The 22,941-nt window shown below is 38.9% G+C and overlaps 1 protein-coding gene across 2 annotated transcripts in view; it reads left to right on the top strand.

Annotated features, from left to right (window-relative positions):
- Positions 1–22,941, top strand: part of MYH11 (myosin heavy chain 11) — a 63,262-nt gene that overhangs the window by 33,984 nt on the left and 6,337 nt on the right. For both annotated transcript variants that reach the window (XM_074840568.1, XM_074840569.1), the window contains 31 exons: positions 446–509; positions 2,636–2,734; positions 3,666–3,809; positions 6,493–6,588; positions 6,973–7,091; positions 7,249–7,401; positions 7,867–8,040; positions 8,230–8,403; positions 8,885–8,999; positions 9,906–10,099; positions 10,269–10,390; positions 10,506–10,575; positions 10,717–10,877; positions 11,725–11,833; positions 12,747–12,878; positions 13,170–13,376; positions 13,772–13,909; positions 14,570–14,693; positions 15,141–15,312; positions 15,871–16,083; positions 16,225–16,369; positions 16,458–16,664; positions 17,749–17,853; positions 17,950–18,102; positions 18,520–18,768; positions 19,025–19,237; positions 19,939–20,151; positions 20,840–21,001; positions 21,750–21,878; positions 22,443–22,531; positions 22,775–22,898. In XM_074840568.1, the coding sequence (XP_074696669.1) occupies positions 446–509; positions 2,636–2,734; positions 3,666–3,809; positions 6,493–6,588; positions 6,973–7,091; positions 7,249–7,401; positions 7,867–8,040; positions 8,230–8,403; positions 8,885–8,999; positions 9,906–10,099; positions 10,269–10,390; positions 10,506–10,575; positions 10,717–10,877; positions 11,725–11,833; positions 12,747–12,878; positions 13,170–13,376; positions 13,772–13,909; positions 14,570–14,693; positions 15,141–15,312; positions 15,871–16,083; positions 16,225–16,369; positions 16,458–16,664; positions 17,749–17,853; positions 17,950–18,102; positions 18,520–18,768; positions 19,025–19,237; positions 19,939–20,151; positions 20,840–21,001; positions 21,750–21,878; positions 22,443–22,531; positions 22,775–22,898 (4,569 nt within the window). The remainder of the gene's footprint in view (positions 1–445; positions 510–2,635; positions 2,735–3,665; positions 3,810–6,492; positions 6,589–6,972; positions 7,092–7,248; positions 7,402–7,866; positions 8,041–8,229; positions 8,404–8,884; positions 9,000–9,905; positions 10,100–10,268; positions 10,391–10,505; positions 10,576–10,716; positions 10,878–11,724; positions 11,834–12,746; positions 12,879–13,169; positions 13,377–13,771; positions 13,910–14,569; positions 14,694–15,140; positions 15,313–15,870; positions 16,084–16,224; positions 16,370–16,457; positions 16,665–17,748; positions 17,854–17,949; positions 18,103–18,519; positions 18,769–19,024; positions 19,238–19,938; positions 20,152–20,839; positions 21,002–21,749; positions 21,879–22,442; positions 22,532–22,774; positions 22,899–22,941) is intronic.

Consider the following 22,941-nt stretch of genomic DNA (forward strand, 5'->3'; position numbering starts at 1 on the left):
ATTTCTGGGAATGCTGGCAGATGCTTGTTTTCGCTGCAGACCCTCCTCTCCCACCTCTGCTCTCTCCCTGCAAATTTCAGGGATCCATGCAGATGAACCTTAGCAGAGGGAGTTACACAGATCCAAAGCTATTCCTTCATTGATCTTGTGGAAATCAAAGTAGAAAATAGATGTTGTCATATCCAGAGCTTCCAAAGCCTGGTCCAGTAGGGAGGACTCCTTTCCCTCTAAGTGCCTGAACAAAACGTGGGGATAAATCTCTGCAGAGGGAATATCAGAGAAGTCCGCTTCCTTTCAGGCTTTTCCACAGATTGTCCCAGCAGGAGGGAATCAAGCATGTTATTCTTAAGAGGATGATGTACATGTCTTATTAAACAGGCTAAATACTATATTGGAAAACCTGGCATAACCTGAAAGAACAGCCCAATCTTCTTTTCATTCACAGGGCAAATTCATCCGCATCAACTTTGATGTGACAGGCTACATTGTCGGAGCAAACATAGAGACTTGTATCCTTTTCAGTGAGCTGCACTGGAAGCTAACTAGGGTGAGCAGAAGGAAGTAAGATAAACAAGCTCCACTGCATGTCTAAGAAAGGCAAATATTGCTGAGGCTGGTGTAAACAAAGATGGAGGGAAGTGGCTCCATTTATGCTGATACCAGCTTCTCAGTTTGTCTTACTCTCATGTTTACATTTTCAGGTCTGTTTACTCAGCTATAGGAAAGTGTGCTATTCCCCATATACAGTTTCAGAAAATGGAAGCCCCATACCTAAGGCAACGGCAGGGGACTTTAAGAGCAAAGTCCAAATAATACAATAATGGGAAAAGATTGTTTTGTGGTTAAGATTGCCTGTGATCTTGAGACCTACGCAGTCTTTTTTTTTCATATCAATGTGATCCTGCATGGGTCACTCTGGTTCCCTGTGGTTTACATTTCCAGCTGCATAAAAAGTTTTGAAACGTCACTGTTTCTTACTGATGCTGTGACAGACACTTTGAAAAAACACTGAATGCTTGGTATTATCACTGCAGTTCACCCTGGAACATGGAGAGTGCTTCCCAGTTTTCAAGTCCCAGTTTGGCACTTTGTCCCAATCCTGATGGCATGTTGGGAGGAAGTCCAGGCGCTCAGTACACTCTGGCCCTTGGCCCTGTGCACCCTGGCTTCTGCAAGGGAAGTGTCCTGAGCCTTGCAGACTGAATGATCAAGCCTGTGGCTGCATGTGCCCTGCTGTTTAGGTATAGCAAAGGTCATATATGTTGTACTGAGATAGAGTCATATTCCAAGAAAAAGCACTGCAAATAACCTGTTAAGGGAGAAGTCTATATGATACCTAGTATGACAGCTTTCTAGTTCATGTCTGGAGGATTGAGGGTTCATTTAAATAAAAGTAATATACATTTGCCTTCCACCCTTCTAAAGACTTTATATTAATAAAGACAAAAGAGACAGGAAAAGAACATGGTGCAGTCAGAAGAGTTGTCTTAAGAGTCCTTACCATTTTGCTCCCCTTGTCAAACCATGGGACAATTTATCCTGAAATTGGCTTGATCTCTGCATATTTTGTTAAACTGCCATGGTCAGAAATTACATGTTCTGGAAACTCACTCAACTGAAGCAAAGCAAATATTTTGCCTGTGCTGATGCCCCAGATAGCACCAAGTGCTAGATATTTCCAGAGAACTTGTCTGTTCTGGATGCTAAATACCACTCTGCTGTTTCAAATGACACACCCAGAGCAGTAAGCTATATATCAACAACCTTCATGTATTTTTTTCAGGGAGAAAGTACAGACATTTCAGAGAAATTCAGCTTAGCCTGACTTGGCAAGTACTGTTGCCTCTTCCCTTGGTTATGTTTATGAAATGGTGTGTTTTAATGAATAAATTAATATGAGAGATTAATAAATAGATTCCTCAGTGCTGCATTGCTCATCTTTGCATAGAGAAGGAGCTGCTTGCTCCAATAAATGAGAAAGAAAGATGCAGCTATAAAGAAGGACTTTATCTCTTGGGTGTAGCATTAAACAACAAACAGTTTATCTTTTTGCTCTTATTTTACAAGTGATCTTTAGAATAAATCAGGTTTTAATTTTTTTTGTCTTAACTGAAGTTTTATCTATAGCACTATAGCTTTTAAAGAGTGAATCACTGACTGACGTTGAAATACTTACACTATTACCAACTTCTTTTTAGTACTTTATAGTTAGAAAAGTGGACCATAAATAAAGTTTGCTTTTATTGCTTTTATATCTACAATACTGGCCTTGAGCTTTTTTCCTAGCAGCCCCACCTTCTGTTGAAAGAATCATATTGATAATTTATTTTAAAAGTGGTGTGAATTATATCGTGAATACTATTTTCATATATCTGATTTTAGAAGTATTTCTGTCTATTGCGGTGCTTATTACCATGATTACCAGCATTTACCATACAATAAGAGGTAGGAAACTCATTGTGGTGAGAATTATACCAATACCAGAGCTCCTGCCACAGAATTAGATGCATGTTCATGTTTGACAAGCTTGTGGCAAATATTTCAACAATGCTATTGATGGTTCTGAGACTGATGACACAATTAAGGAAGGACTGAAATATGTTATTGATTTTTTTTTAACACACTTGACAAACAGATTTGCTTGAAAAATCCCGTGCTATTCGTCAGGCTAAAGATGAGCGAACATTTCATATCTTTTACTATTTGATTGCTGGAGCTTCTGAACAAATGAGAAGTAAGTTACTTGCTAATGATTCTTAGATCTTGTTGAACAGTCTGAGCAATGGCTTACTTAAGTAATTTATCTTAACTTCTTTAATTGTATGTGATTGAATCCTCTCTATAAATAAACAGCTCTTTAGCTATAGACAATAATTCTCTCAAGTGAGTTATAAGAAAACTTCAACTGATGTCCATCCCCCTGTTTGAGCCAGGTTGTTTATAGCTTACAGGATGTTTCAGTTTACTGGAGGTGTAAACCCATTCAGATCTCATACCAAGAAGATGAATAGGGAAGAGTTATTAATTATTTTTTACACAAAAAAAAATTGGGGTTCCCAATAAAAATATTGGCTTGTGATTTTAAAATAAATTAAGAGAATGTCTTTCCCACAGCACATTATTACACTGTGAAACCCATAGCTTCAGAATGTTGGGAAGGTAAAAAGTGTCAGTGGATTCAAAAGAAGGATTAGACATGTATTGGAACATTATGATTCAAATATGATATCTGTCCCTAAATCACTGCTTGCCAAATAATGTATAAAACAATGGATAACTCTGTATTTTCTGGTTTTTATGCTCCTTACCTATGAATCTATTGTTGGCCTCAGTATAGGGCTAAAGAGTCTTTTGGTCTGGCCCACTATGGTTGTCACCTGGTTCCATTCTTTTTATTACCTGATATGAATCCCCACAGGGAGACGTATAATTCTGAGTAGGCTACACATGGCATTAAGTGAAAGACTTTTGGGAAGAATGGCTCAGATCTGAGTCTGTAGGGTGCAAAATTCCACTGAGGAGCAGAGACTCCAAACTCCTCATACAAGAAGAGTCTTCCTTTGGTGAAAACACTGGTTTTTGTCTTGTTGTTCATTGGTAGAACTCATGAACAAAGAGCATTGAGTTGATGCACTTAAGTAAAGCTTTTCTTCTTTGCTTTTTAGATGATCTGTTGCTGGAAGGATTCGGCAATTATACCTTTCTATCTAATGGCCACGTGCCTATTCCTGCTCAACAAGATGATGAGATGTTCCAGGAGACCTTGGAAGCCATGACAATTATGGGCTTTACTGAAGAGGAACAGATAGGTGAGACTTGTTAGCAAGATTGTATTCAAGGTATACATCTGCAAGTGACACTACATAGAGATGCAAACGCACAGAGGTTAATTCTGCCCAGAACAACCAAATGCAAAATATGCATATGAAGTAAGATTCTACATTCATATAAGAAAATTATTTCAATTTTATGTCCGTGTTTCTCTGGAGAAGTGCATGAACCACCAACTGGAGAATTCTAGATGTACCCATGTTATTTAACCTCTTTGCCTCATATTTCCTCTGTGTAAAACTGTTACCAACCATTACCTAGCTACTGTTTCTAGGAAGTGCACTGTGAATTAGTGCCCATAGATTTCCCTCCTTCTCAGGAGGTATTAGATGAATTAAGACATAGATGTCTCATGGAAAGAGAATGAAGGTTCTCCATTAAGGCAAAACTTCTCAAGAACAGCTTTGTTTCTATCTCCCATTAAGAATAATATGGGAACTCAGTTCTGTGTGATCAGGAGAGACACAAGATCAAGGCACAATCTAAACACAGGATCAAGGTCATGTAACACAAGCAGCATGGTCAGAGCCAGTAACAACAAGCAACTGAACTGGTGGCAGTACAGTGCCTGAAGACAACATAAACCAGCAGCAGGAATCTGGGGGGAGGATAGCAGGGGCCAAGAATAGACTGGCAGTGAAGACACTGAAACTGCTGTCATAGATCCACGACACAGAATGCTACCAGCCTCCTTGGAATCATTGCCACGTTTGTATTAAACAGGGTGATGCTTCAGGAAGCCTTGTGAGTATTAGGGTGACTGTTCTTGCCTTGCAAGGAGATCTAGTTATGATCTACTGCTTTTAGGTTGTTAGAAAAGTTCTATTAAAAAAATTACTACAGTGGTTTACCTTTTCCCATTGCTGCAGTGGGTACCAGGGGAAGCAGCTGAATCCAATAATGAAAACTTTGCAAACCACCTCCTTCAAAGGTTTAAACTGGCAGCACTTGCTGGAAAAACAGTGAAAGAAATATTGAAGAATCACCACCTATATTGGAAAATAGACTATATATCATCAAAAAGAAATCATCTCTGTGGTGAACAGAACAACTGATGATGCACAGGGCACCTCTATGCAGTAATTTAAACATAGATCAAATAAAATAATTATCACAATATTTTGCTGTGCATCTGAATGAAGAATTGCAAGGCTTTTTCTTATAAGTCTAATAAATTCTGGAGACCTGCTTATAGGAGGAACATGATATGCACTCCTGACCCATTTGAATTCCACAACATTGGTGCAGTTCTCAGCATGCAAAAGTACTGTAACACATGATGTTTCGAAGGATAATTTGTGTTTATGAAAGGGAAGATTTCTCACTAGAAGAATTCCATACATACCCAAAACAGACTACTGAATTCAAGACAGCTCTAACAACAGTAATGACCATTTAAAGCCATTTTTTTCAGAACTTTCCAACAACCAGAATGAAAAAGTTGCAAAATATTCTGATTTAATTTTGAAAGAAATGGAACAGGCTCAAATAGCTCATATTTGTATTCACCGATTCAGAGAAAAGAGAAATAAAAACAAAGAGCATGAACCAACAACTAAACTATCTTGAAAATGTGGGCCTGCCAGAGTCATCTGTCTGCATAGCTTTTACCTCTCTCTGTTCCTGGGAGCATGCAGGGCTTCAGCGGGTGCATGCCAGTGTGATCGCCCGTGGATGCAAATTGCCATGCCCCAAGTGACACCTGGTGGCAAAACCAGCGCCCCATCACTTGAGCCTTGGACCAGCTGTGGCAGCCGGCAGCAGAGCTCTGTCACATCCCACCCCTGCATGAGTGACTGAAGGGTGCTGAGAAAAAATGTCTTGCCTTGCAGGACAGCAGTGCAAATCCCAGCCTTGGTAAATTCAGATGATATCACTGATGAAGACTGGTTCGTTCTCCTACCAGGGCATGTGTATTGGTGTTGACAGCAGTATTCTCCATTAGAACAATAGGAGTTATGTTACTGTCTGAACCCCTTTGATTACATGTTCAAAATATAAGCCCATTAGGACAGTATTCTTCTCCTGTGTAAGTTTGCCAAAGAAACAAATAGAATTCTAGGTTCATACAATCTCATCTGTAACATATCAGTAGATTTTACTACCTGAAGTTAGGTGACATCACATTTACATATATTTTAGTAATCAAACATTAATCAATTACTTTTCTGTACTTCGACACTATTCCTTCAAAGACTTGTATACATTTGATTTTAGCTGCACAACTAAATATCCACATGTTCCTGCATAACTGGAGCTCCAGAAGTACCACACATTTTTGAAGCTACTGGTAATTCATATTTTAAAGACAGAGATACAGACTGCCAAGTGACTGAGCAGGGAAGATGCTACAAGCTACTGTGAGTGGGAGATGAATTCTTGAATCCTGGGGGTCTGCCTGGGGAGCTGTCACAACTTAGCTTGGAGGTGCTGGTGTTCCCTGACTGGCCTGTTTACTCCACTGTACAGATTGTTGAGACGCTGCTCAATCAGCTCTCAAACTCCTGCAGTTAATGGCACAGTCTTTTATAGCAAACCTAGCTCTTTCCATAGAGGTACAGACTACATAGGCAATAGAATGAATCTTCATTATTGCAGAGAATGGAGCTTTCAAAATGTGTCCATTCTGTTCCTCATTTATATTATCTATTTCTCTTACAGCTATACTGAGGGTTGTTTCATCTGTCCTACAACTGGGTAATATTGTCTTCAAGAAGGAGAGAAACACTGATCAAGCTTCTATGCCAGACAATACTGGTATGATTTACCACTTAAAAAAATCTAATTAACATTAAAAAATTAATAAAATAGCAGCTGAGTAAGCACTCTTTATTAGTATTTTTTATTTAACTGTTATTACATATGTGATTCACAGACTTTAAAAGATATACCATGCTTAAAATCAGCTCAATTATAGTTGCCTTTCTAGTAATCTTGAATCCAGAAACTGATGAACAGTGAATTTGCTGCTTGGATCATGAATAATAATTTTATGGCAAGTGGCATCTCTTGTATGTACAATAGAGGAGCTTTTAAGTAAGATAAATAACTTCACATACTTGCTCAGCTGCTTGTATTCACACTTACTGACCCGCTAAGAGAAAATTCAATCTGAAAGAAAATCTCACTCTTTTATTCTAGCTGCACAAAAAGTGTGTCACCTGATGGGGATTAATGTGACAGATTTCACAAGATCTATTCTAACCCCAAGGATCAAAGTAGGACGAGATGTTGTTCAGAAAGCTCAGACCAAAGAGCAGGTATCTACTCGCAGTCTCTTCAGCTCTCCTGAAACTATTCTCCTTTTTTACTTACATCTTGCCTAAAGGGAAATGTCAGGTTTTTGTCTCATCTCTACAGAAATAGGCAGCTAATTGGGTTGTTCTTTCACTTACAATTTTCTCTTCTTTCTTTCAGGCGGACTTTGCCATAGAGGCTTTGGCCAAAGCACAATTTGAACGTCTTTTCCGTTGGATTCTAGCTCGCGTAAACAAAGCTCTTGATAAAACAAAAAGACAAGGCGCTTCCTTCTTGGGGATCCTTGATATTGCTGGATTTGAGATTTTTGAGGTATGTACTGTGGGACACAAGCTGGCTAAACTCTTATTATCATGCAGTGGTTTGGATATAAGATGACAAAAATTTAAGTTCAGAGCCACAAAACCAATTTGGTTCTTTCAAGCTGGCTAGCAGCTTGTGGCCAGCAGGACCCACAGGCCTACTACACCTGGCTGCTTGCCTTTCCCTTGGGCAGGAAGGTCTGGGGCTGGCAGCATACTCCTGCTGGGCTTTTGCAGGCTCAGTGTTTAGAACCAGGATCTGCTTTTTATGGTTTATTGAACAGGTCCCAGTACAAAAATTTACCACTTGAGAACTTACTGTAATTTTTCAAGACCTTATATTAGAAAACTATGGATCTTTGTATTTGTATTATTTTAATATGTAAAAAGAAATAGAAGATAGCAAATTTCATCTTGTCATTTAAGCTCCCTCTTGAAGGTCTCTTTCCAACATCCACTTCTTTCCTCTTCACAGATCAATTCCTTTGAGCAGCTGTGCATCAATTACACTAACGAGAAGCTTCAGCAGCTTTTCAACCACACAATGTTTATATTGGAGCAAGAGGAATACCAGCGAGAGGGCATTGAATGGAATTTCATTGACTTCGGCCTTGACCTGCAACCTTGCATTGAGCTGATTGAAAGACCAGTAAGATTATATCTCTATAGGTGGGATACTACATAGATTGCATCAGGGTCAGTTATGTATCAGTACAATAAGAGAACCATTTAAGGTATTTCAGATCCTCTGTTGTCTGGGAGGATTTGTAACATAAGGTGATGCTCTTTCTTTGTTTCAGCCTGTGATAATACTGATCTAATATTGCTTACATTGCAGACCAACCCTCCAGGTGTCCTGGCTCTGCTGGATGAAGAGTGCTGGTTCCCCAAAGCTACTGACACATCCTTTGTGGAGAAGCTATGTCAAGAACAAGGCAACCATCCCAAATTCCAGAAGCCCAAGCAACTCAAGGATAAAACTGAGTTCTGTATAATGCACTATGCAGGAAAGGTACTGGACGATTGAGCTATTTTGACTTAGAGAACTTTGATTCTTTGATGCTCAAATGGTAAAAAAACAAACAGTCCAGTACCCAGATTGATAAGGGATGGCTTTAATTATATAATGTATATATTAAGTGCTTTAATAAATTAAGATTTGCAAAACATTCATGGCTACGCTAAGCTCACATGAAAACAAAAATAATCAGCGCCGGGGTTATTGAAAATTCAAGTAATTCAGATTCCTTTCTAGCAAGCAGATTTTCTAAAGGCAAGGCAGGTGCCCTGCCATGGATATGTCTGCAAAAATCTTTGCATGTGCTAGTACATGTAAGAATAAATACTCAACTCAGCATTCAACCATAGAAATCTTTTCACATTATTATTATTATTATTTGTATAATTTTGTGTTAATACAGTGCCCTGTGTTCTTGGATGCTCCAGGTTTGTTTATCAAGAACAGATTTTTGACATAGCACTGTTTCCTACAGGTTACCTACAATGCAACTGCCTGGCTAACAAAGAACATGGATCCGCTAAATGACAACGTGACTTCTCTGCTGAACCAGTCTTCAGACAAATTTGTAGCAGATCTTTGGAAAGATGGTATGAATTGTGACTCTAAATCAGTAATGTGGTTTAGAGGGAGAAACTTCTACCAGAACTTTTTGTCAGTCATCCCTTGCTGGCAGGACAGAAGTGTGAAAGTGATAAGCATAGAAGAGACTAAACTAAGAAACAAGAATAATGTGTTATAAAGATGTATTTATGGGAAGTATCACTAGATAGCACTATCAAAAAATTTCCTTACTTAATATTATTCAGCAACAGAATAAAAATTATTCATTACACTGTTATAATGTTGCTGCATATGTGATAGTGTAGACCTCATTTAATACAGGTTATTGTTGGGTTTTATGAATGACTTACCTTACACACTCCTCTCCCAGAAGTCCTGCACAGTTCTCTTCAGTGCTGTATAATCTCAACCTCACTCAATCAGAATGTCTGTATGCATATAAACCACTTTGCTTTTAAAAAGTTTATATGGATCTGTAACACATATACCACAGTATAAATATTTAATACATGGACATAAATGTGCATGCAAACACTAGCAAGATAGCTCCGAATTATCAAATAACTGAGGGAGATTATTAACTCGAGAACCACTGGGTAACTGATGGTAGTCAAGAAATGTTATTCCTGGTTCTGACACCAACCTACCACTTGGATATTTTGCAGAAGGACTGTCCTCTTTAGAGCAAACACAAAATAAAATATATTCTGTGTACAGTTGCCCTGTTCTGTCACTAGTTAACAAAAGATCCTCATTTTCTTGTTTGACAGAAGTAGACTATTTACCCAGAAGACTCTTGTAGTACTTACATTAGTATACTTCTACTGCCTCAAAAATATATTGGTCCTCTTTGGGAAGTTGCAGTTTAACAATGCCAGCGGCAGGTGTAATGTTTATAAGCAGTTCCATTCACACTTTCTTCTCTATTTCAGTGGATCGTATAGTTGGGCTGGACCAGATGGCCAAGATGACTGAAAGCTCACTCCCTAGTGCTTCAAAAACCAAGAAAGGCATGTTCCGTACTGTTGGACAACTCTATAAGGAGCAGCTGACCAAACTGATGACCACCTTAAGGAATACCAATCCCAACTTCGTCCGCTGTATCATTCCAAATCATGAAAAAAGGGTAAACTTCAAATTCTCAGTTTTCAGACTCCTGGCACATTATTCATGTTGAGCTGCTCACTGTACCAGCTCATCTCAGAGCTGAATGATGTCTTCAAACATAGATATGCAGCTGATAACATTTTGGTGAATTTCTACTGTGCTAAACATATTTTCTGTTCCCTTTTCAGGCTGGCAAACTTGATGCCCATTTAGTGCTGGAGCAGTTGCGCTGCAATGGTGTCTTGGAAGGTATTCGTATCTGCCGGCAGGGATTCCCCAACAGGATTGTCTTCCAGGAGTTCCGTCAGCGGTAGGAACCCCTCACTCAGTCCTAACTCTGGGTTTAATAGCGGTGTAATACACGTTTGTCTGTACAAAATAATCTGATGTGTTTCAGCCTCCCTAACGTCAGTGTCTTTTGGCAGATATGAAATTCTTGCTGCAAATGCTATTCCTAAAGGATTCATGGATGGGAAGCAGGCTTGCATACTGATGGTGAGGAAAGCATTTCTGATTCCATTGATAATCAGGTCTATACTTCTTATGTAAAAGCTGTTGAGAGTGAACAGAAATGAGAGGTAATTTTTAATACCCTAAACCTCAGCACTGGAGTTAAATATCCCTGTTTTCCTCCAGATCAAAGCATTAGAACTTGATCCCAACTTGTACAGAATTGGACAGAGTAAAATCTTCTTCAGAACTGGTGTTCTGGCTCACCTAGAAGAAGAGAGAGACCTGAAGATCACAGATGTCATCATCACCTTCCAGGCTCAGTGCCGAGGCTACCTAGCAAGAAAGTAAGACTTAAGTACTAACAAAAACAATGTCTTCTCCAGCGGCATGTCTATAGTAGCCTTTAGTTCTCTGTACAACAAACCGAAGATATTAAGACTTTTTATTATTATTTATTATTCGTATTGCGTTAGAACTCAACTTGTGTCCAATGAAGGATTCACTTCCCTGCCCAGAAGAGGCTTATTAGTATAATTACAGGGAAGCAATTACATTGTGAGGCTACTTACACCCTCTGTACAGTAAGCTCTCTGAGGCAATGACCCACCATTTAAACATGTGTTTGAACAAGTAGGAGGAGCATTCTAGCCTACAACTGGAGTCTTATGCACTATTACAAGTAGCAGCACCACTGGCATAAAACATAAATTAATTTCTTACACAGCTTGGGCATGAAGCACTGATCATCTAGCATGATCTCAGTTATGTGCATCACACAACTATTAATAATGCCCTTTTTTCACACACTACCAAGGCTTTCAAGTTGCTGAGCAAAGAAATTTAAATACAATAGGTTTCAAGAATGATGATCAATGCAAGTTCAGAGTGCCTGTGTACTCTGGGAAGATGTTCACATCCAGAATTAGATCTATACTTTGTTGTTCATGCCTACCTGTGGTTTGCGTAAACAGCCAAAAAACAGAGAACTAAATGAAATAAGAGAAAGCTAAACAGAGCTATTACCTTTCCTCAAGAAAGCACAGGCACTCTTTAAGTGATAATTTGTGCCAGACTTCTCAAACCATGTGGCTAACCAGCAGACTCTCATGCCAGTTTCTTTGCTTAATGTGCATATCTTGCAGACACCTTGTATTCTGAGACTGAACCAATTTGCTTTGTTTTTAATCACAGAGCCTTTGCCAAGAGACAGCAACAGCTGACTGCAATGAAGGTTATCCAAAGAAATTGTGCTGCTTACCTGAAGCTGAGGAACTGGCAATGGTGGCGACTGTTCACTAAAGTGCGTGACTGCTATCAGTGAATCTCTCCTCAGCTTTCCAAAAGAAATTAAATGCACAAGATACTGAGGCAGACCATGTCAGGCATGCTTCTAGTTTCAAAGTCCATTGCAGCTGATGGCAAGGGCCTCGTTAGCATCACAAAATTTTCGGTTAGAGATACTTTGGATAGTTATATAATGCTATTAACATTAAAGTTAGTTCTAGCTTGAGAAGGGAACAAACTAGTTAAGCAGAGATTCCTAAAAGATTTTACATGTTTGGGGACTTTTTTTAATTGCCAAAACGAAAATAATTTCATAGGGGTGAATAATAAGACAGAGTAAAACTGAGTTTTGTATCTATGTGGGCCTGAGTAACTCCCTAACTGGGACACTAAACATTTTCCGGCTAGGTACTTAGGCAAATTAAGTCTATTTTCCTATTGAAGAGGCCTGGTTTTTTTGGTTTGGATTTTTTTTGGTTTTGGGTTTGTTTTTTTTTTTAAGAATGGCTGTCAGTTTGGATTCAGAAAACTATTCCTACTTGCATTGATAGCAACCTTCTGTGCAACCAGGCATAGTCAGTAACACACACCTGCAAGTGCATATTGCCTTTCTATGCAGAAGATGTAGCTTTTGTACATTATCAGCAGATGAAAAGAGGCTTGCAGCCGTTCAAAAAGTGACACTATTGGAGGTAGAGGTGCTTACAAGGCTCCAAGAATTAAACACAGAAATGGCAAAGAACAACACTGCTGAAGCTTGCTGATTTAAAGATGCTTACATCAAGCTTGGGTGGACAGTATTTGTCCACTACCTGAGCAACAACAGACAGTGCTACCATTAGTGCCAGTCAGCTGGGCACCTTTAAGTACCATGATCGGTAACATAAACACTGACAGGAAACATTCTTTAAAAATCTTTTTATTTTCAGGTGAAACCACTGCTGCAAGTCACCCGCCAAGAGGAAGAAATGCAGGCCAAGGATGAAGAACTACAGAAAACTAAGGAAAGACAACAAAAAGCAGAGAGTGAATTGAAGGAGCTGGAACTGAAACACACACAGGTGATTTGCAGCTCTGAGCCTCTGGGAAACGCTAGCTATTCTTTCACCATTTCTAGAAGCTATTACAAAAAAGGCATCTTTTTTCTTTGTAATCATGATCGTATTCACAACAATGGTCCGGAACAAAAGTTCAGTACAGACAAACTCCCAGTTACTTCAGTAGAGGCCCAATGCCCACACAAGAACCTGCGGTAGAGCTGCCTGACTGTACACTAGGACTATCTAATCAAAAGACACTGTAGGGCAATTTGCAATCCAAGTCTTCACTTCCTATCTGTTTTACTTGTGTAGCTTTGTGAAGAGAAGAACCTCCTTCAGGAACAGCTTCAGGCAGAAACTGAACTGTATGCTGAAGCTGAAGAGATGAGAGTCCGTTTAGCTGCTAAGAAACAAGAGCTGGAAGAGATTCTGCATGAGATGGAAGCCAGAATTGAGGAAGAGGAGGAGCGCAGCCAGCAGTTGCAAGCAGAAAAGAAAAAGATGCAACAACAAATGCTGGTAAGGAAATATAAGTGACAGATGGAGACAATAACTTGTATCTCACAGGACAAAAATAGAGACTGACAAACCTCAGATCCTATGAAAGTGCTTGGCTGCTATGCAGCCCTCTGTAGAATGTGTCTGCACCACTGAAGTAAGATCAATTATTGCTCTTTCCTCCAGATTATCTTCTTCCCCATCCCGATTTTAAATAATCTTTTCTCTAAAAAATTATTTTAACAAATCTTTCCTTCTAAATCACCAAGCATTACATATTGTCTAGTTCTTAATAAAAACAACAAAGTCTGCAATGTACCCCACATACAGTGACAAACATTAAGCATTCCTATAATCTAAGTGTTATTTTATTTCCAGAATTGATGTTTTGTGGGTTTCTTTTCCCCCCCTCAAAGGACCTTGAGGAACAGCTGGAAGAAGAAGAAGCTGCAAGGCAGAAACTGCAACTTGAAAAAGTAACAGCAGACGGCAAGATAAAGAAAATGGAAGACGATATTCTCATAATGGAAGATCAGAACAACAAGCTAACCAAGGTAAGCACTGTGGGTTCGTTTTCTTACCTTGTGAAGATAGTGCAAGGTGAGAGAAAACCTTCTCTTCCAGTAGAATAACAGGAATACTCTTGACTATATAGTCTCACGGGTGTACAGATCCACCAGACCATCTGTCCAGCCTCTATTGAACAAATTTCTGATAATTTTTCCATGCTCATTTAAACAATTCAAAATTGTGTAAAACTACTGGTTTTGAGGTCTGTTGTAGTAACAGTATCTTCAAGCAAAATACCCACAGCAGTCAAGCACAATCAGTGGAAGACATGTCTTCTTGGCCCCAAGCAGCATCAATAATTCTATTGGTTTTCAACTAATTTAAACCAGACTTCATGATTAAAACTGGAAGTAAGCATGTATCCCAGTACTTCTTGAAAGGGGATGCTCCTCTGAACTGGGCCCTCTACTTACCAGCCATTAGAGTGAGTACAAGATTCTAATAGCAGCAGATTAGAGAATATGGAATTCATAGACACCACTCCTCAGCTCCTCTGTAATTCACAAATTGAAATGTACCATTCCAATCTCAATAAATACAACATAAAAAGACAGTATCTTGGACATTTTTAGTTGGTAAAGAGTTGCTTCACTATCACCAATGACAGACACTTTTGTTAACAGAAGTATTTTATTTTTCTTAAGGAAAGAAAACTCCTTGAGGAAAGAATAAGTGATCTAACAACAAATCTTGCAGAAGAAGAAGAAAAAGCCAAAAATCTTACAAAGCTGAAAAACAAACATGAATCTATGATTTCAGAACTTGAAGGTAACATGAACAAAAGTGGTTTATATCCATTCTTCTGCCTTGGCCCACAACAAAAAAAAATATAAACAGAATCTGGAGAAAACTTCTAAAAAATTTGTGGGGCGTTTTCCAAATTTCTTACGTTGAAGCCATTTTCTGCATGAGAATCACCAAAACCCCAGGGTGCATAAACCACAGATACCTTTTTCTTTTTTCTCCCACCATACAAAAGACTAGAGGAGAGAAAACTGAGAAAATATTAACGCTTCTTCTGAAGAAAGATAAATTATTCTTTGGAGTGGCTAGAAATAAGTGATGACAGTAAGGTATTGCATGTTGCTTCAGAAATGCAGTAGTTACATGTATGGCCTCACTGGAGGACAGAATCTTTTTTTGCCTAAGTTCAAGATTGGATTAAGGATTCCTTACACTAACGCACTCCCATGACCAAAATCCTTACTTTTTCAGTGCGACTGAAGAAAGAAGAGAAGAGCAGACAAGAGCTGGAGAAAATTAAGAGGAAGTTGGAAGGGGAGTCGGGTGATCTACATGAACAAATAGCAGAGCTCCAGGCACAAATTGCTGAACTGAAAGCACAACTAGCCAAGAAGGAGGAAGAGCTGCAGGCTGCTCTAGCCAGGTATTCACTCCTGAATCTGCATACAGGTTGAAAACCCAGGCTGGAACATGTGTCTCTTCCCTTCTCAGACACTGGGATGCTGCAGCCATGAATCTTATCTGTCAGTTACATCCTTCCTGCATGCTTTCCCCATTTTCCAAATTTCCTTTTGCAAAAAATAGTTATACTATTGTTTGCGCATAGACACATAAGCTTACTTCCAGATATCAATGAAAACGCCTCTTCTCAGTGCCATCAACTAAAGAATGAGGTGTAACATCATACTTCATAGGCAAAAGGCAGAAATTACTTAAGATCCGTTAAGATCCATTCCAGAGTCTCAGTGGATTTTCTGTATGAATTTAAGAGGGACAACACTGACCAAAACTTTTGCTGAACTAGCTGATGAGCATCTCCAGGCATTGTGTCCTGATAAAGTACAGCTGCCAAATCCTTTTCGCATCAATCCCCTCTCTTTCTTTGGTACTTTCTTGCACAGAACCTGTAAACCTTTATACCAATTTCAAAATGAAATTATTTTTGGTTTTTAATACACAAAATTAAATATTCTTTTTTCAGGCTTGAAGATGAAACTAGTCAGAAGAACAATGCCCTCAAGAAGATCCGTGAATTGGAATCTCACATCTCTGATCTCCAGGAAGACTTGGAGTCTGAGAGAGCTGCAAGAAACAAAGCAGAAAAACAGAAGAGAGACCTAGGTGAAGAGCTGGAAGCTCTTAAGACAGAACTTGAGGATACTTTGGATACCACAGCCACCCAGCAAGAGCTCAGGTATGGAGACGCAGCACATGGGCCAAAAATAAATGTCACCAAGCTCAGTACAATACTGTCTAGTAACTGTGCACTAGTGCTATTTTCCCAGTGACTGGAACACACTTTGCTGCTGCTCCACTTATGTGTGTTACCTTTCAGAGCAAAGCGTGAACAGGAGGTCACAGTGCTGAAGAGAGCTCTGGAGGAGGAGACTCGAACTCATGAAGCCCAGGTCCAGGAGATGAGGCAAAAGCACACTCAAGCTGTGGAAGAGCTAACAGAGCAGTTGGAACAATTTAAACGGGTAAAGAGAAATCCATCTTATTGAAAACTATCCACTAGATAACATGGCTTCCTTTTATAGATCATCTTTCTTCACCTCATGCTTGTAGGCGAAAGCAAACTTGGATAAGACCAAACAGACTCTGGAGAAAGACAACGCTGATCTGGCTAATGAAGTCAGAAGCCTGAATCAGGCTAAACAAGATGTGGAACACAAAAAGAAAAAGCTGGAAGTACAGCTGCAAGAGTTACAGTCCAAATACACTGATGGAGAACGTATTCGGACAGAACTCAATGAAAAAGTTCATAAGCTACAGGTAGGAAGGAGCTGACCTTCTGCTGTGACACCTTGGGCTTGAGAAGACCAGTTTATACTGTTCTGTGAGGGTATATCTGGAGGAATCCCAGCCCTGGCGACTTCAGCCAAAATGCTATTTTTTTTGTCATCTGTAGGGATCCTACCTTGAACTCCTCCCTGAATTACCACACAATTAAACAATTACAACCACTGTGTCCCATGGAAGTGAGAGCTTTTAATCTCACCATCCCTCTGTACACACTGCAGTCTGTAATGCCACCACTGGTTCAGTGACTGTGCTGCATGTTTTACAGAGTTTTTCTGTTCATTCATTTTTGGGTGGTGGGGAACACTGATAGGGATGTGGCTTCTAGAAATGGATTAGACGTCTATTAAACACATAAGATGTGCTCAGAAAAAAATGACAATGAAAGAAGAATGCTCACTTATCTGTGATTTAGCATCTAATAAGAAATAACTAAAGATAATTTCAAATGATTCTTTGGTAGATGTTCAATGTCCAGCAATACCGATAAAGTTTATTGTTACAACTTTATTCATAGCAGCAGTAAGATTTTATTATTTTGAATTAGTGTAAATAAGAAAATATCAAAATGCATCAACTTCTGTCAAACTTGGGAAGAGGAAGGAAAATCCACAAAAATCCCCATTCCCCTTTGCAATTCATTGAAAGAAACATACTACTATTGCCTTATGAATATGACTATTTTTTGATAGATAGTAATAAAATATGAAGGTAGATAGTAATAAAATACGAAGGTAAACTAAACAAAAATGGCGTTAGACCTTGAGGGTCTTAATACACAGGTCATAAAGATGACATGTGCAGACACTGCAGAATTTGTGTGTAGGATTTAGTTCCACATGGCTTAAATCTCACATACTGTCCAGAAAAGTTATGGCAAAATTGTGAATTCTAGTTACAATAGAAACACTGTTGGTACTTGAGGTGACCCAGAAACTTACAAACAGATTCAGATCCTGTTCAAAGTTAAGATTTCAATCTAGAGCAAACTAAATTTTAGAGGAAGGTTTTGAAGTTGTGCAAAATAACCGAGTTTAATCACTGTGGTCTCTCACAGGTTGAGGTTGAAAACGTTACTGGTTTGCTTAATGAAGCAGAAAGCAAGACAATCAAATTGACCAAAGATGTTGCAACCTTAGGATCTCAGCTACAAGATACACAGGTAAACTTGCATCCAGTAACAGCTCACCTACAATATTTATTAAATGCACTCTAAAAAGACTAATGACTGTATTGCTGATTGATGTGGTGACTGTAGGAGCTACTTCAGGAAGAAACACGGCAGAAGCTAAATGTATCTACCAAGCTTCGTCAGCTGGAGGACGAGAAGAACAGCTTGCAAGAGCAGTTGGATGAAGAAATAGAAGCAAAACAAAATCTGGAGAGACATATTTCAACACTGACAATACAGGTATCAGTGCCATAGTTAAATCACTAGCTCCATCACTGAGAGTTTTGTCAATAATTGCAGAGGTTTCAGATCTGTAGAACTATCCTGGCACAGTACGTGGACCTTCAGGGAACTGGTGCTCTTAGCACAGATAGCATTAGTGAAGCTCTACAGTGGAGCCAGCACTTTCCCTGTTCTTTAAATCATGATTGGTAGGACAGGTACAAATGGAAGGTAGCTCACAAGATAGTCTTGCACTCTAGGCCTGTATGTGCATACTAGGGCTGCAGTGTGCCTCATTTTATGAAGGTGATGGGTAACTAGTCACTAGCTTCACATTATATAAGATTTCTGTGTCTTGGTTGTTTCATGGCTATCTTCTCTGCCAAGCTCTGTTGTCACTGCTGTAAAGATTTGTCCTCTGAATTCAAATTTCAGCTCTCTGACTCTAAGAAGAAGCTACAGGAATATTCCAGCACAATAGAAACCATGGAAGAAGGAAAAAAGAAACTTCAGAAGGAAATTGAAAGTCTCACACAACAGTTTGAGGAAAAGGCTGCTTCTTATGACAAACTGGAAAAAACCAAGAACAGACTCCAGCAGGAGCTGGATGACCTGGTGGTGGACTTAGACAACCAGCGTCAGCTGGTCTCCAACCTGGAGAAGAAACAGAAGAAGTTTGATCAGGTATGGATTTAAGATTCTCCCTTGCTGTGTTATCACCTAACTTCTCTGGAACTCAGAGATTCCACTGACTTAGTAAAAGATAAAGCAGGGACAAAAAAAACCTAAAATTTAATTACACATACAATGGTTAATTTCGTATTCATATACCTTTATTAAAAAGCAGAGATTTTTCTCTGTCATTAACAACTGACAAAACCATTGCAATAGAAAACTCCTATTAATAATGACTTCCTGTATTAACACTACTTTTTTACAGATGCTAGCTGAAGAGAAAAACATCTCTTCAAAATACGCAGATGAAAGAGACAGGGCAGAAGCTGAAGCTAGAGAAAAAGAAACAAAGGCTCTGTCACTGGCCCGAGCACTTGAAGAGGCTTTGGAAGCCAAAGAAGAACTGGAGAGAACGAACAAAATGTTGAAAGCTGAAATGGAAGATCTTGTTAGCTCCAAAGATGATGTTGGCAAGAATGTAAGTTTTGGGCTTAGAACTATTTCCACAACAATAACTTAAAATAGCAGCTAACAAACAGATCATTGTTTTCAGTATGGGAAATTCTCTGTGCCACACAAATCCATTCAGCAAGATCAGATATTTCAGACAGAATTCAAAGGTTATTCCATCTGTGCCCAAACTTTCAAGTGACTTGGCAAAGAACTGTAAGCCATTTTTATTTTTAACATGACCTCAAACATGAAGATTCTTACTGATTTCTATGACTGAAAAAACATTAAAGAGATTCTAAACAATTTACTAGTTTAAGCAGCTTTCAAGTTGTAAACTCCACAAATCTGATTTTATTAGTTATATTTGACTTTGTCACCAGCCTAACATTTACATGGATGGCTGCAGCAAATTTCCACCAATGCATTGACAATCACTTCTTTTATTACAGTGATATACTAGTATTACTTCTAATACTAAATTAATGCAATTATAATATTTGACTAGATTAAAAATGAAAGTTTGGGATAAAGAGAATCTCAGGTTATTTTAAGACAGATTTGCAAGTGTACAAAAAAATGCTAAAACACCATTTTCAGTGCAGATTAGTTCACTCGTTGTCCACAGCTGGTATTTTCAAGTGTGGCCTATATTGCAGGTAGACTGTGTTTAACTAGAATTATTTTTATTTCTTATAACAAGTTTATTAAATGCTTATTTCTTGAAAGGTCCATGAATTGGAGAAATCTAAACGGACCCTTGAACAGCAAGTAGAAGAGATGAAGACACAATTAGAAGAGCTAGAGGATGAACTACAGGCTGCTGAAGATGCCAAACTCAGGTTGGAGGTTAACATGCAGGCCCTGAAAGGCCAGTTTGAAAGAGATTTACAAGCCAGAGATGAACAGAATGAGGAGAAGAGAAGACAACTTCTTAAACAGGTACCATTTCCTATTATTGCCTTTGTAAATATCTGACCAAGTCAGTTCAAAGTCCCCAGCCTCATGCCATTATTAAAAGCACCTTACTATAATGAGAAGAAAACATTATACTGCCTTGTGCTTGGCAAATACAAAAAAAAAGGAGGTTATTGTACTGAAAAAGGCACAAAACTGCATAACAGTTTTTCCTGTTTCAGTAGCAGGTGCACAACTGCCAATAGATGTAGCAATTTAACACTACAACCAATATAGTATAAAACATATGAATTGTTACTTCTGACACAGTTGAAAGAACCTTCCCCATATTCTCAATGCACATGAAAAAGGACAGCTTCTAATACAGATGTCTTCCCAAGGTACACCAAATGGATACAAAATCACTAGAAATTAAAACAGACAAGACACAGCCTATTTGTATAGAAGTGTGGGGACAGCAAGGACAACTGCTGTAGTCATCATCTTGTAATATACATGTTATCTGTGAATACAGAAGACAAATTGCTGACTCCTTTCAAGAATCTTTAATTTTTGGACAAAATAGAAATCTACTTTAACTGTCAGGAAAATCACAATTAATAGAGATATATAGCGTATACAGTATATATCTGTATACATTAATCAGACATACACAAAGTGTTTGAGTGCTCAAGGACTTTCCTAAACTTAAGTTGTTTTCTTTTATAATCAGCTCCATGAATATGAAACAGAACTGGAAGATGAACGGAAGCAACGTGCCCTGGCAGCTGCAGCCAAAAAGAAGCTGGAGATTGATGTTAAAGATCTAGAAAGCCAAGCTGATTCTGCTAATAAAGCTCGGGAAGAAGCCATCAAACAACTTCGCAAGTTACAGGTATGTAATCCCACAAATATAGTTTTTCCCACTGCTGTCTTTTGTACAGCCACAATATGAAAGTTAGATGACATCTGTGAACTTGATGCCTGTTACAGATGACTGGTTAGAGGGGGAGTTTTAACTAGACTCCCAGATTCAAGTATCAGTACTGTAATGCTCAGTTTGAGAGACAGTGGAAAACTTCACATGGCAAATGATGAAAATCTTAGATTTTATCATTGCAGAGAGCTTCTAAAATTCTCTGGCCTATTGACTTACCACATGAAGAAAAACAGATTCCCACATAGAGAAAGGGCTACATGATAAATTCTATTACAAGGCTTCAATCCTGGTTCTAACACTTGACTCAAAAGCATAAAAGACTGCTCAGAAATCATGTTGTCTCTGAATTAGCATTTTCCTGTTGGTACTGTAAGTCTCCATATCATCTGTTCTGTCATAAGCTGACAGCTAAACAAGAAGGAATGTATTGGAAAGATTAAGACTGCACATGTACTCAAATATTCAGAGGAAATACAGACAATAGGCAATACAAAAGTTGCAGCATGCAAGTGGAAGCATCACTCTTCTTGGAATAGCGTTTCAGACCTTTCCAACATGTGCTAGCTGATCTCTCCAGAAAATATAATTTAAGAGGCATTATGACTGTGTAAACATGTATGTGATCTATTCTGTTCAAATTTCTTTCTACTGAAATTGTTATAAAGCCACACAAAAATAAATCTCTGTTATTCTTTTCAACAAGGCTCAGATGAAGGACTACCAACGAGAGCTGGATGATGCACGGGCTGCCAGAGAAGAAATATTTGCTACAGCCAGAGAAAATGAGAAGAAAGCAAAGGGCCTGGAAGCAGAACTCATCCAGCTTCAAGAGGTAAAGTAGGAAACTTAGAGCAGTATGAAGCAGACTACATATGACCCTCAGTAGAAAAACAGAACTGCAGTGAAATAATATAATAGCTATCGGGGATGGAAAGCTATAAGCAGCACTTGTAACAAGTTCCACGTGCTCCATGCACTCCACTAAAGCTGCTGGATCTACATCTGAGCATAGACAGATTAAGCTGAAAAAAACCACCTTGGAGGAAGGCACAGTTCACCAGTCTTAAAGGGAAATGAACTGTATGATCCAACACAAATTGTTTTCAATAGCTATAAATTCCTGAAGTCTTGATAGTGCTATTATTCCCATGTGTATTAAATGGCATTCCTGTGATTAAAACCAATAAAATAGAAACCAGCTGACAGGCTCAATAAAGTGTATTTCATTGTACTTCCTTAGGATTTATATGACATGACAAGAATTTATTCTGTTAACATGACAGCCCATCTTATACCCATTTTAGAAAGTTTACAGTCCTGTGTATCATGCTATAACTGTTTGTCTGAACATTTACTTGCTCATTTCTTTACTATGCTACCTTCTCTTTTCTCCTAGGATCTGGCTGCTGCAGAGAGAGCTCGCAAACAAGCGGATCTGGAGAAAGAAGAGATGGCAGAGGAACTCGCAAGTGCTACTTCTGGAAGGTAGGAATAGACTGGATTACTCACACGGCTGTAAACATGCTGTTGAATGTTGCATGGCTGCCAAGAGAAGTTACGTTCCTCTCCCAATAGCCATCTGGTCTTGACAACACAACATGCATGCATACGGCTAGTTTCATATAGTTCACTAGTTCTCTTTATGAATTAGTGGCAGTTCATAATAGTTTCAGACACATTCAAGCGGTCAGAGCCACAACTAGGCACTTACTAAATTTAAACTTACAGGACAAGCCTTCAGGATGAGAAACGGCGCCTGGAAGCAAGAATTGCCCAACTGGAGGAAGAGCTAGAAGAGGAGCAAAGCAACATAGAGGCAATGGGTGATCGCATGAGGAAAGCGGTACAGCAGGTAGAGCTCACTTCAGCACATCACTTTCTGTTTGTAGTCCAGA

The sequence above is a fragment of the Strix aluco genome, chromosome 15 (genome assembly GCF_031877795.1).
Source record: "Strix aluco isolate bStrAlu1 chromosome 15, bStrAlu1.hap1, whole genome shotgun sequence".
NCBI lineage: Eukaryota > Metazoa > Chordata > Aves > Strigiformes > Strigidae > Strix > Strix aluco.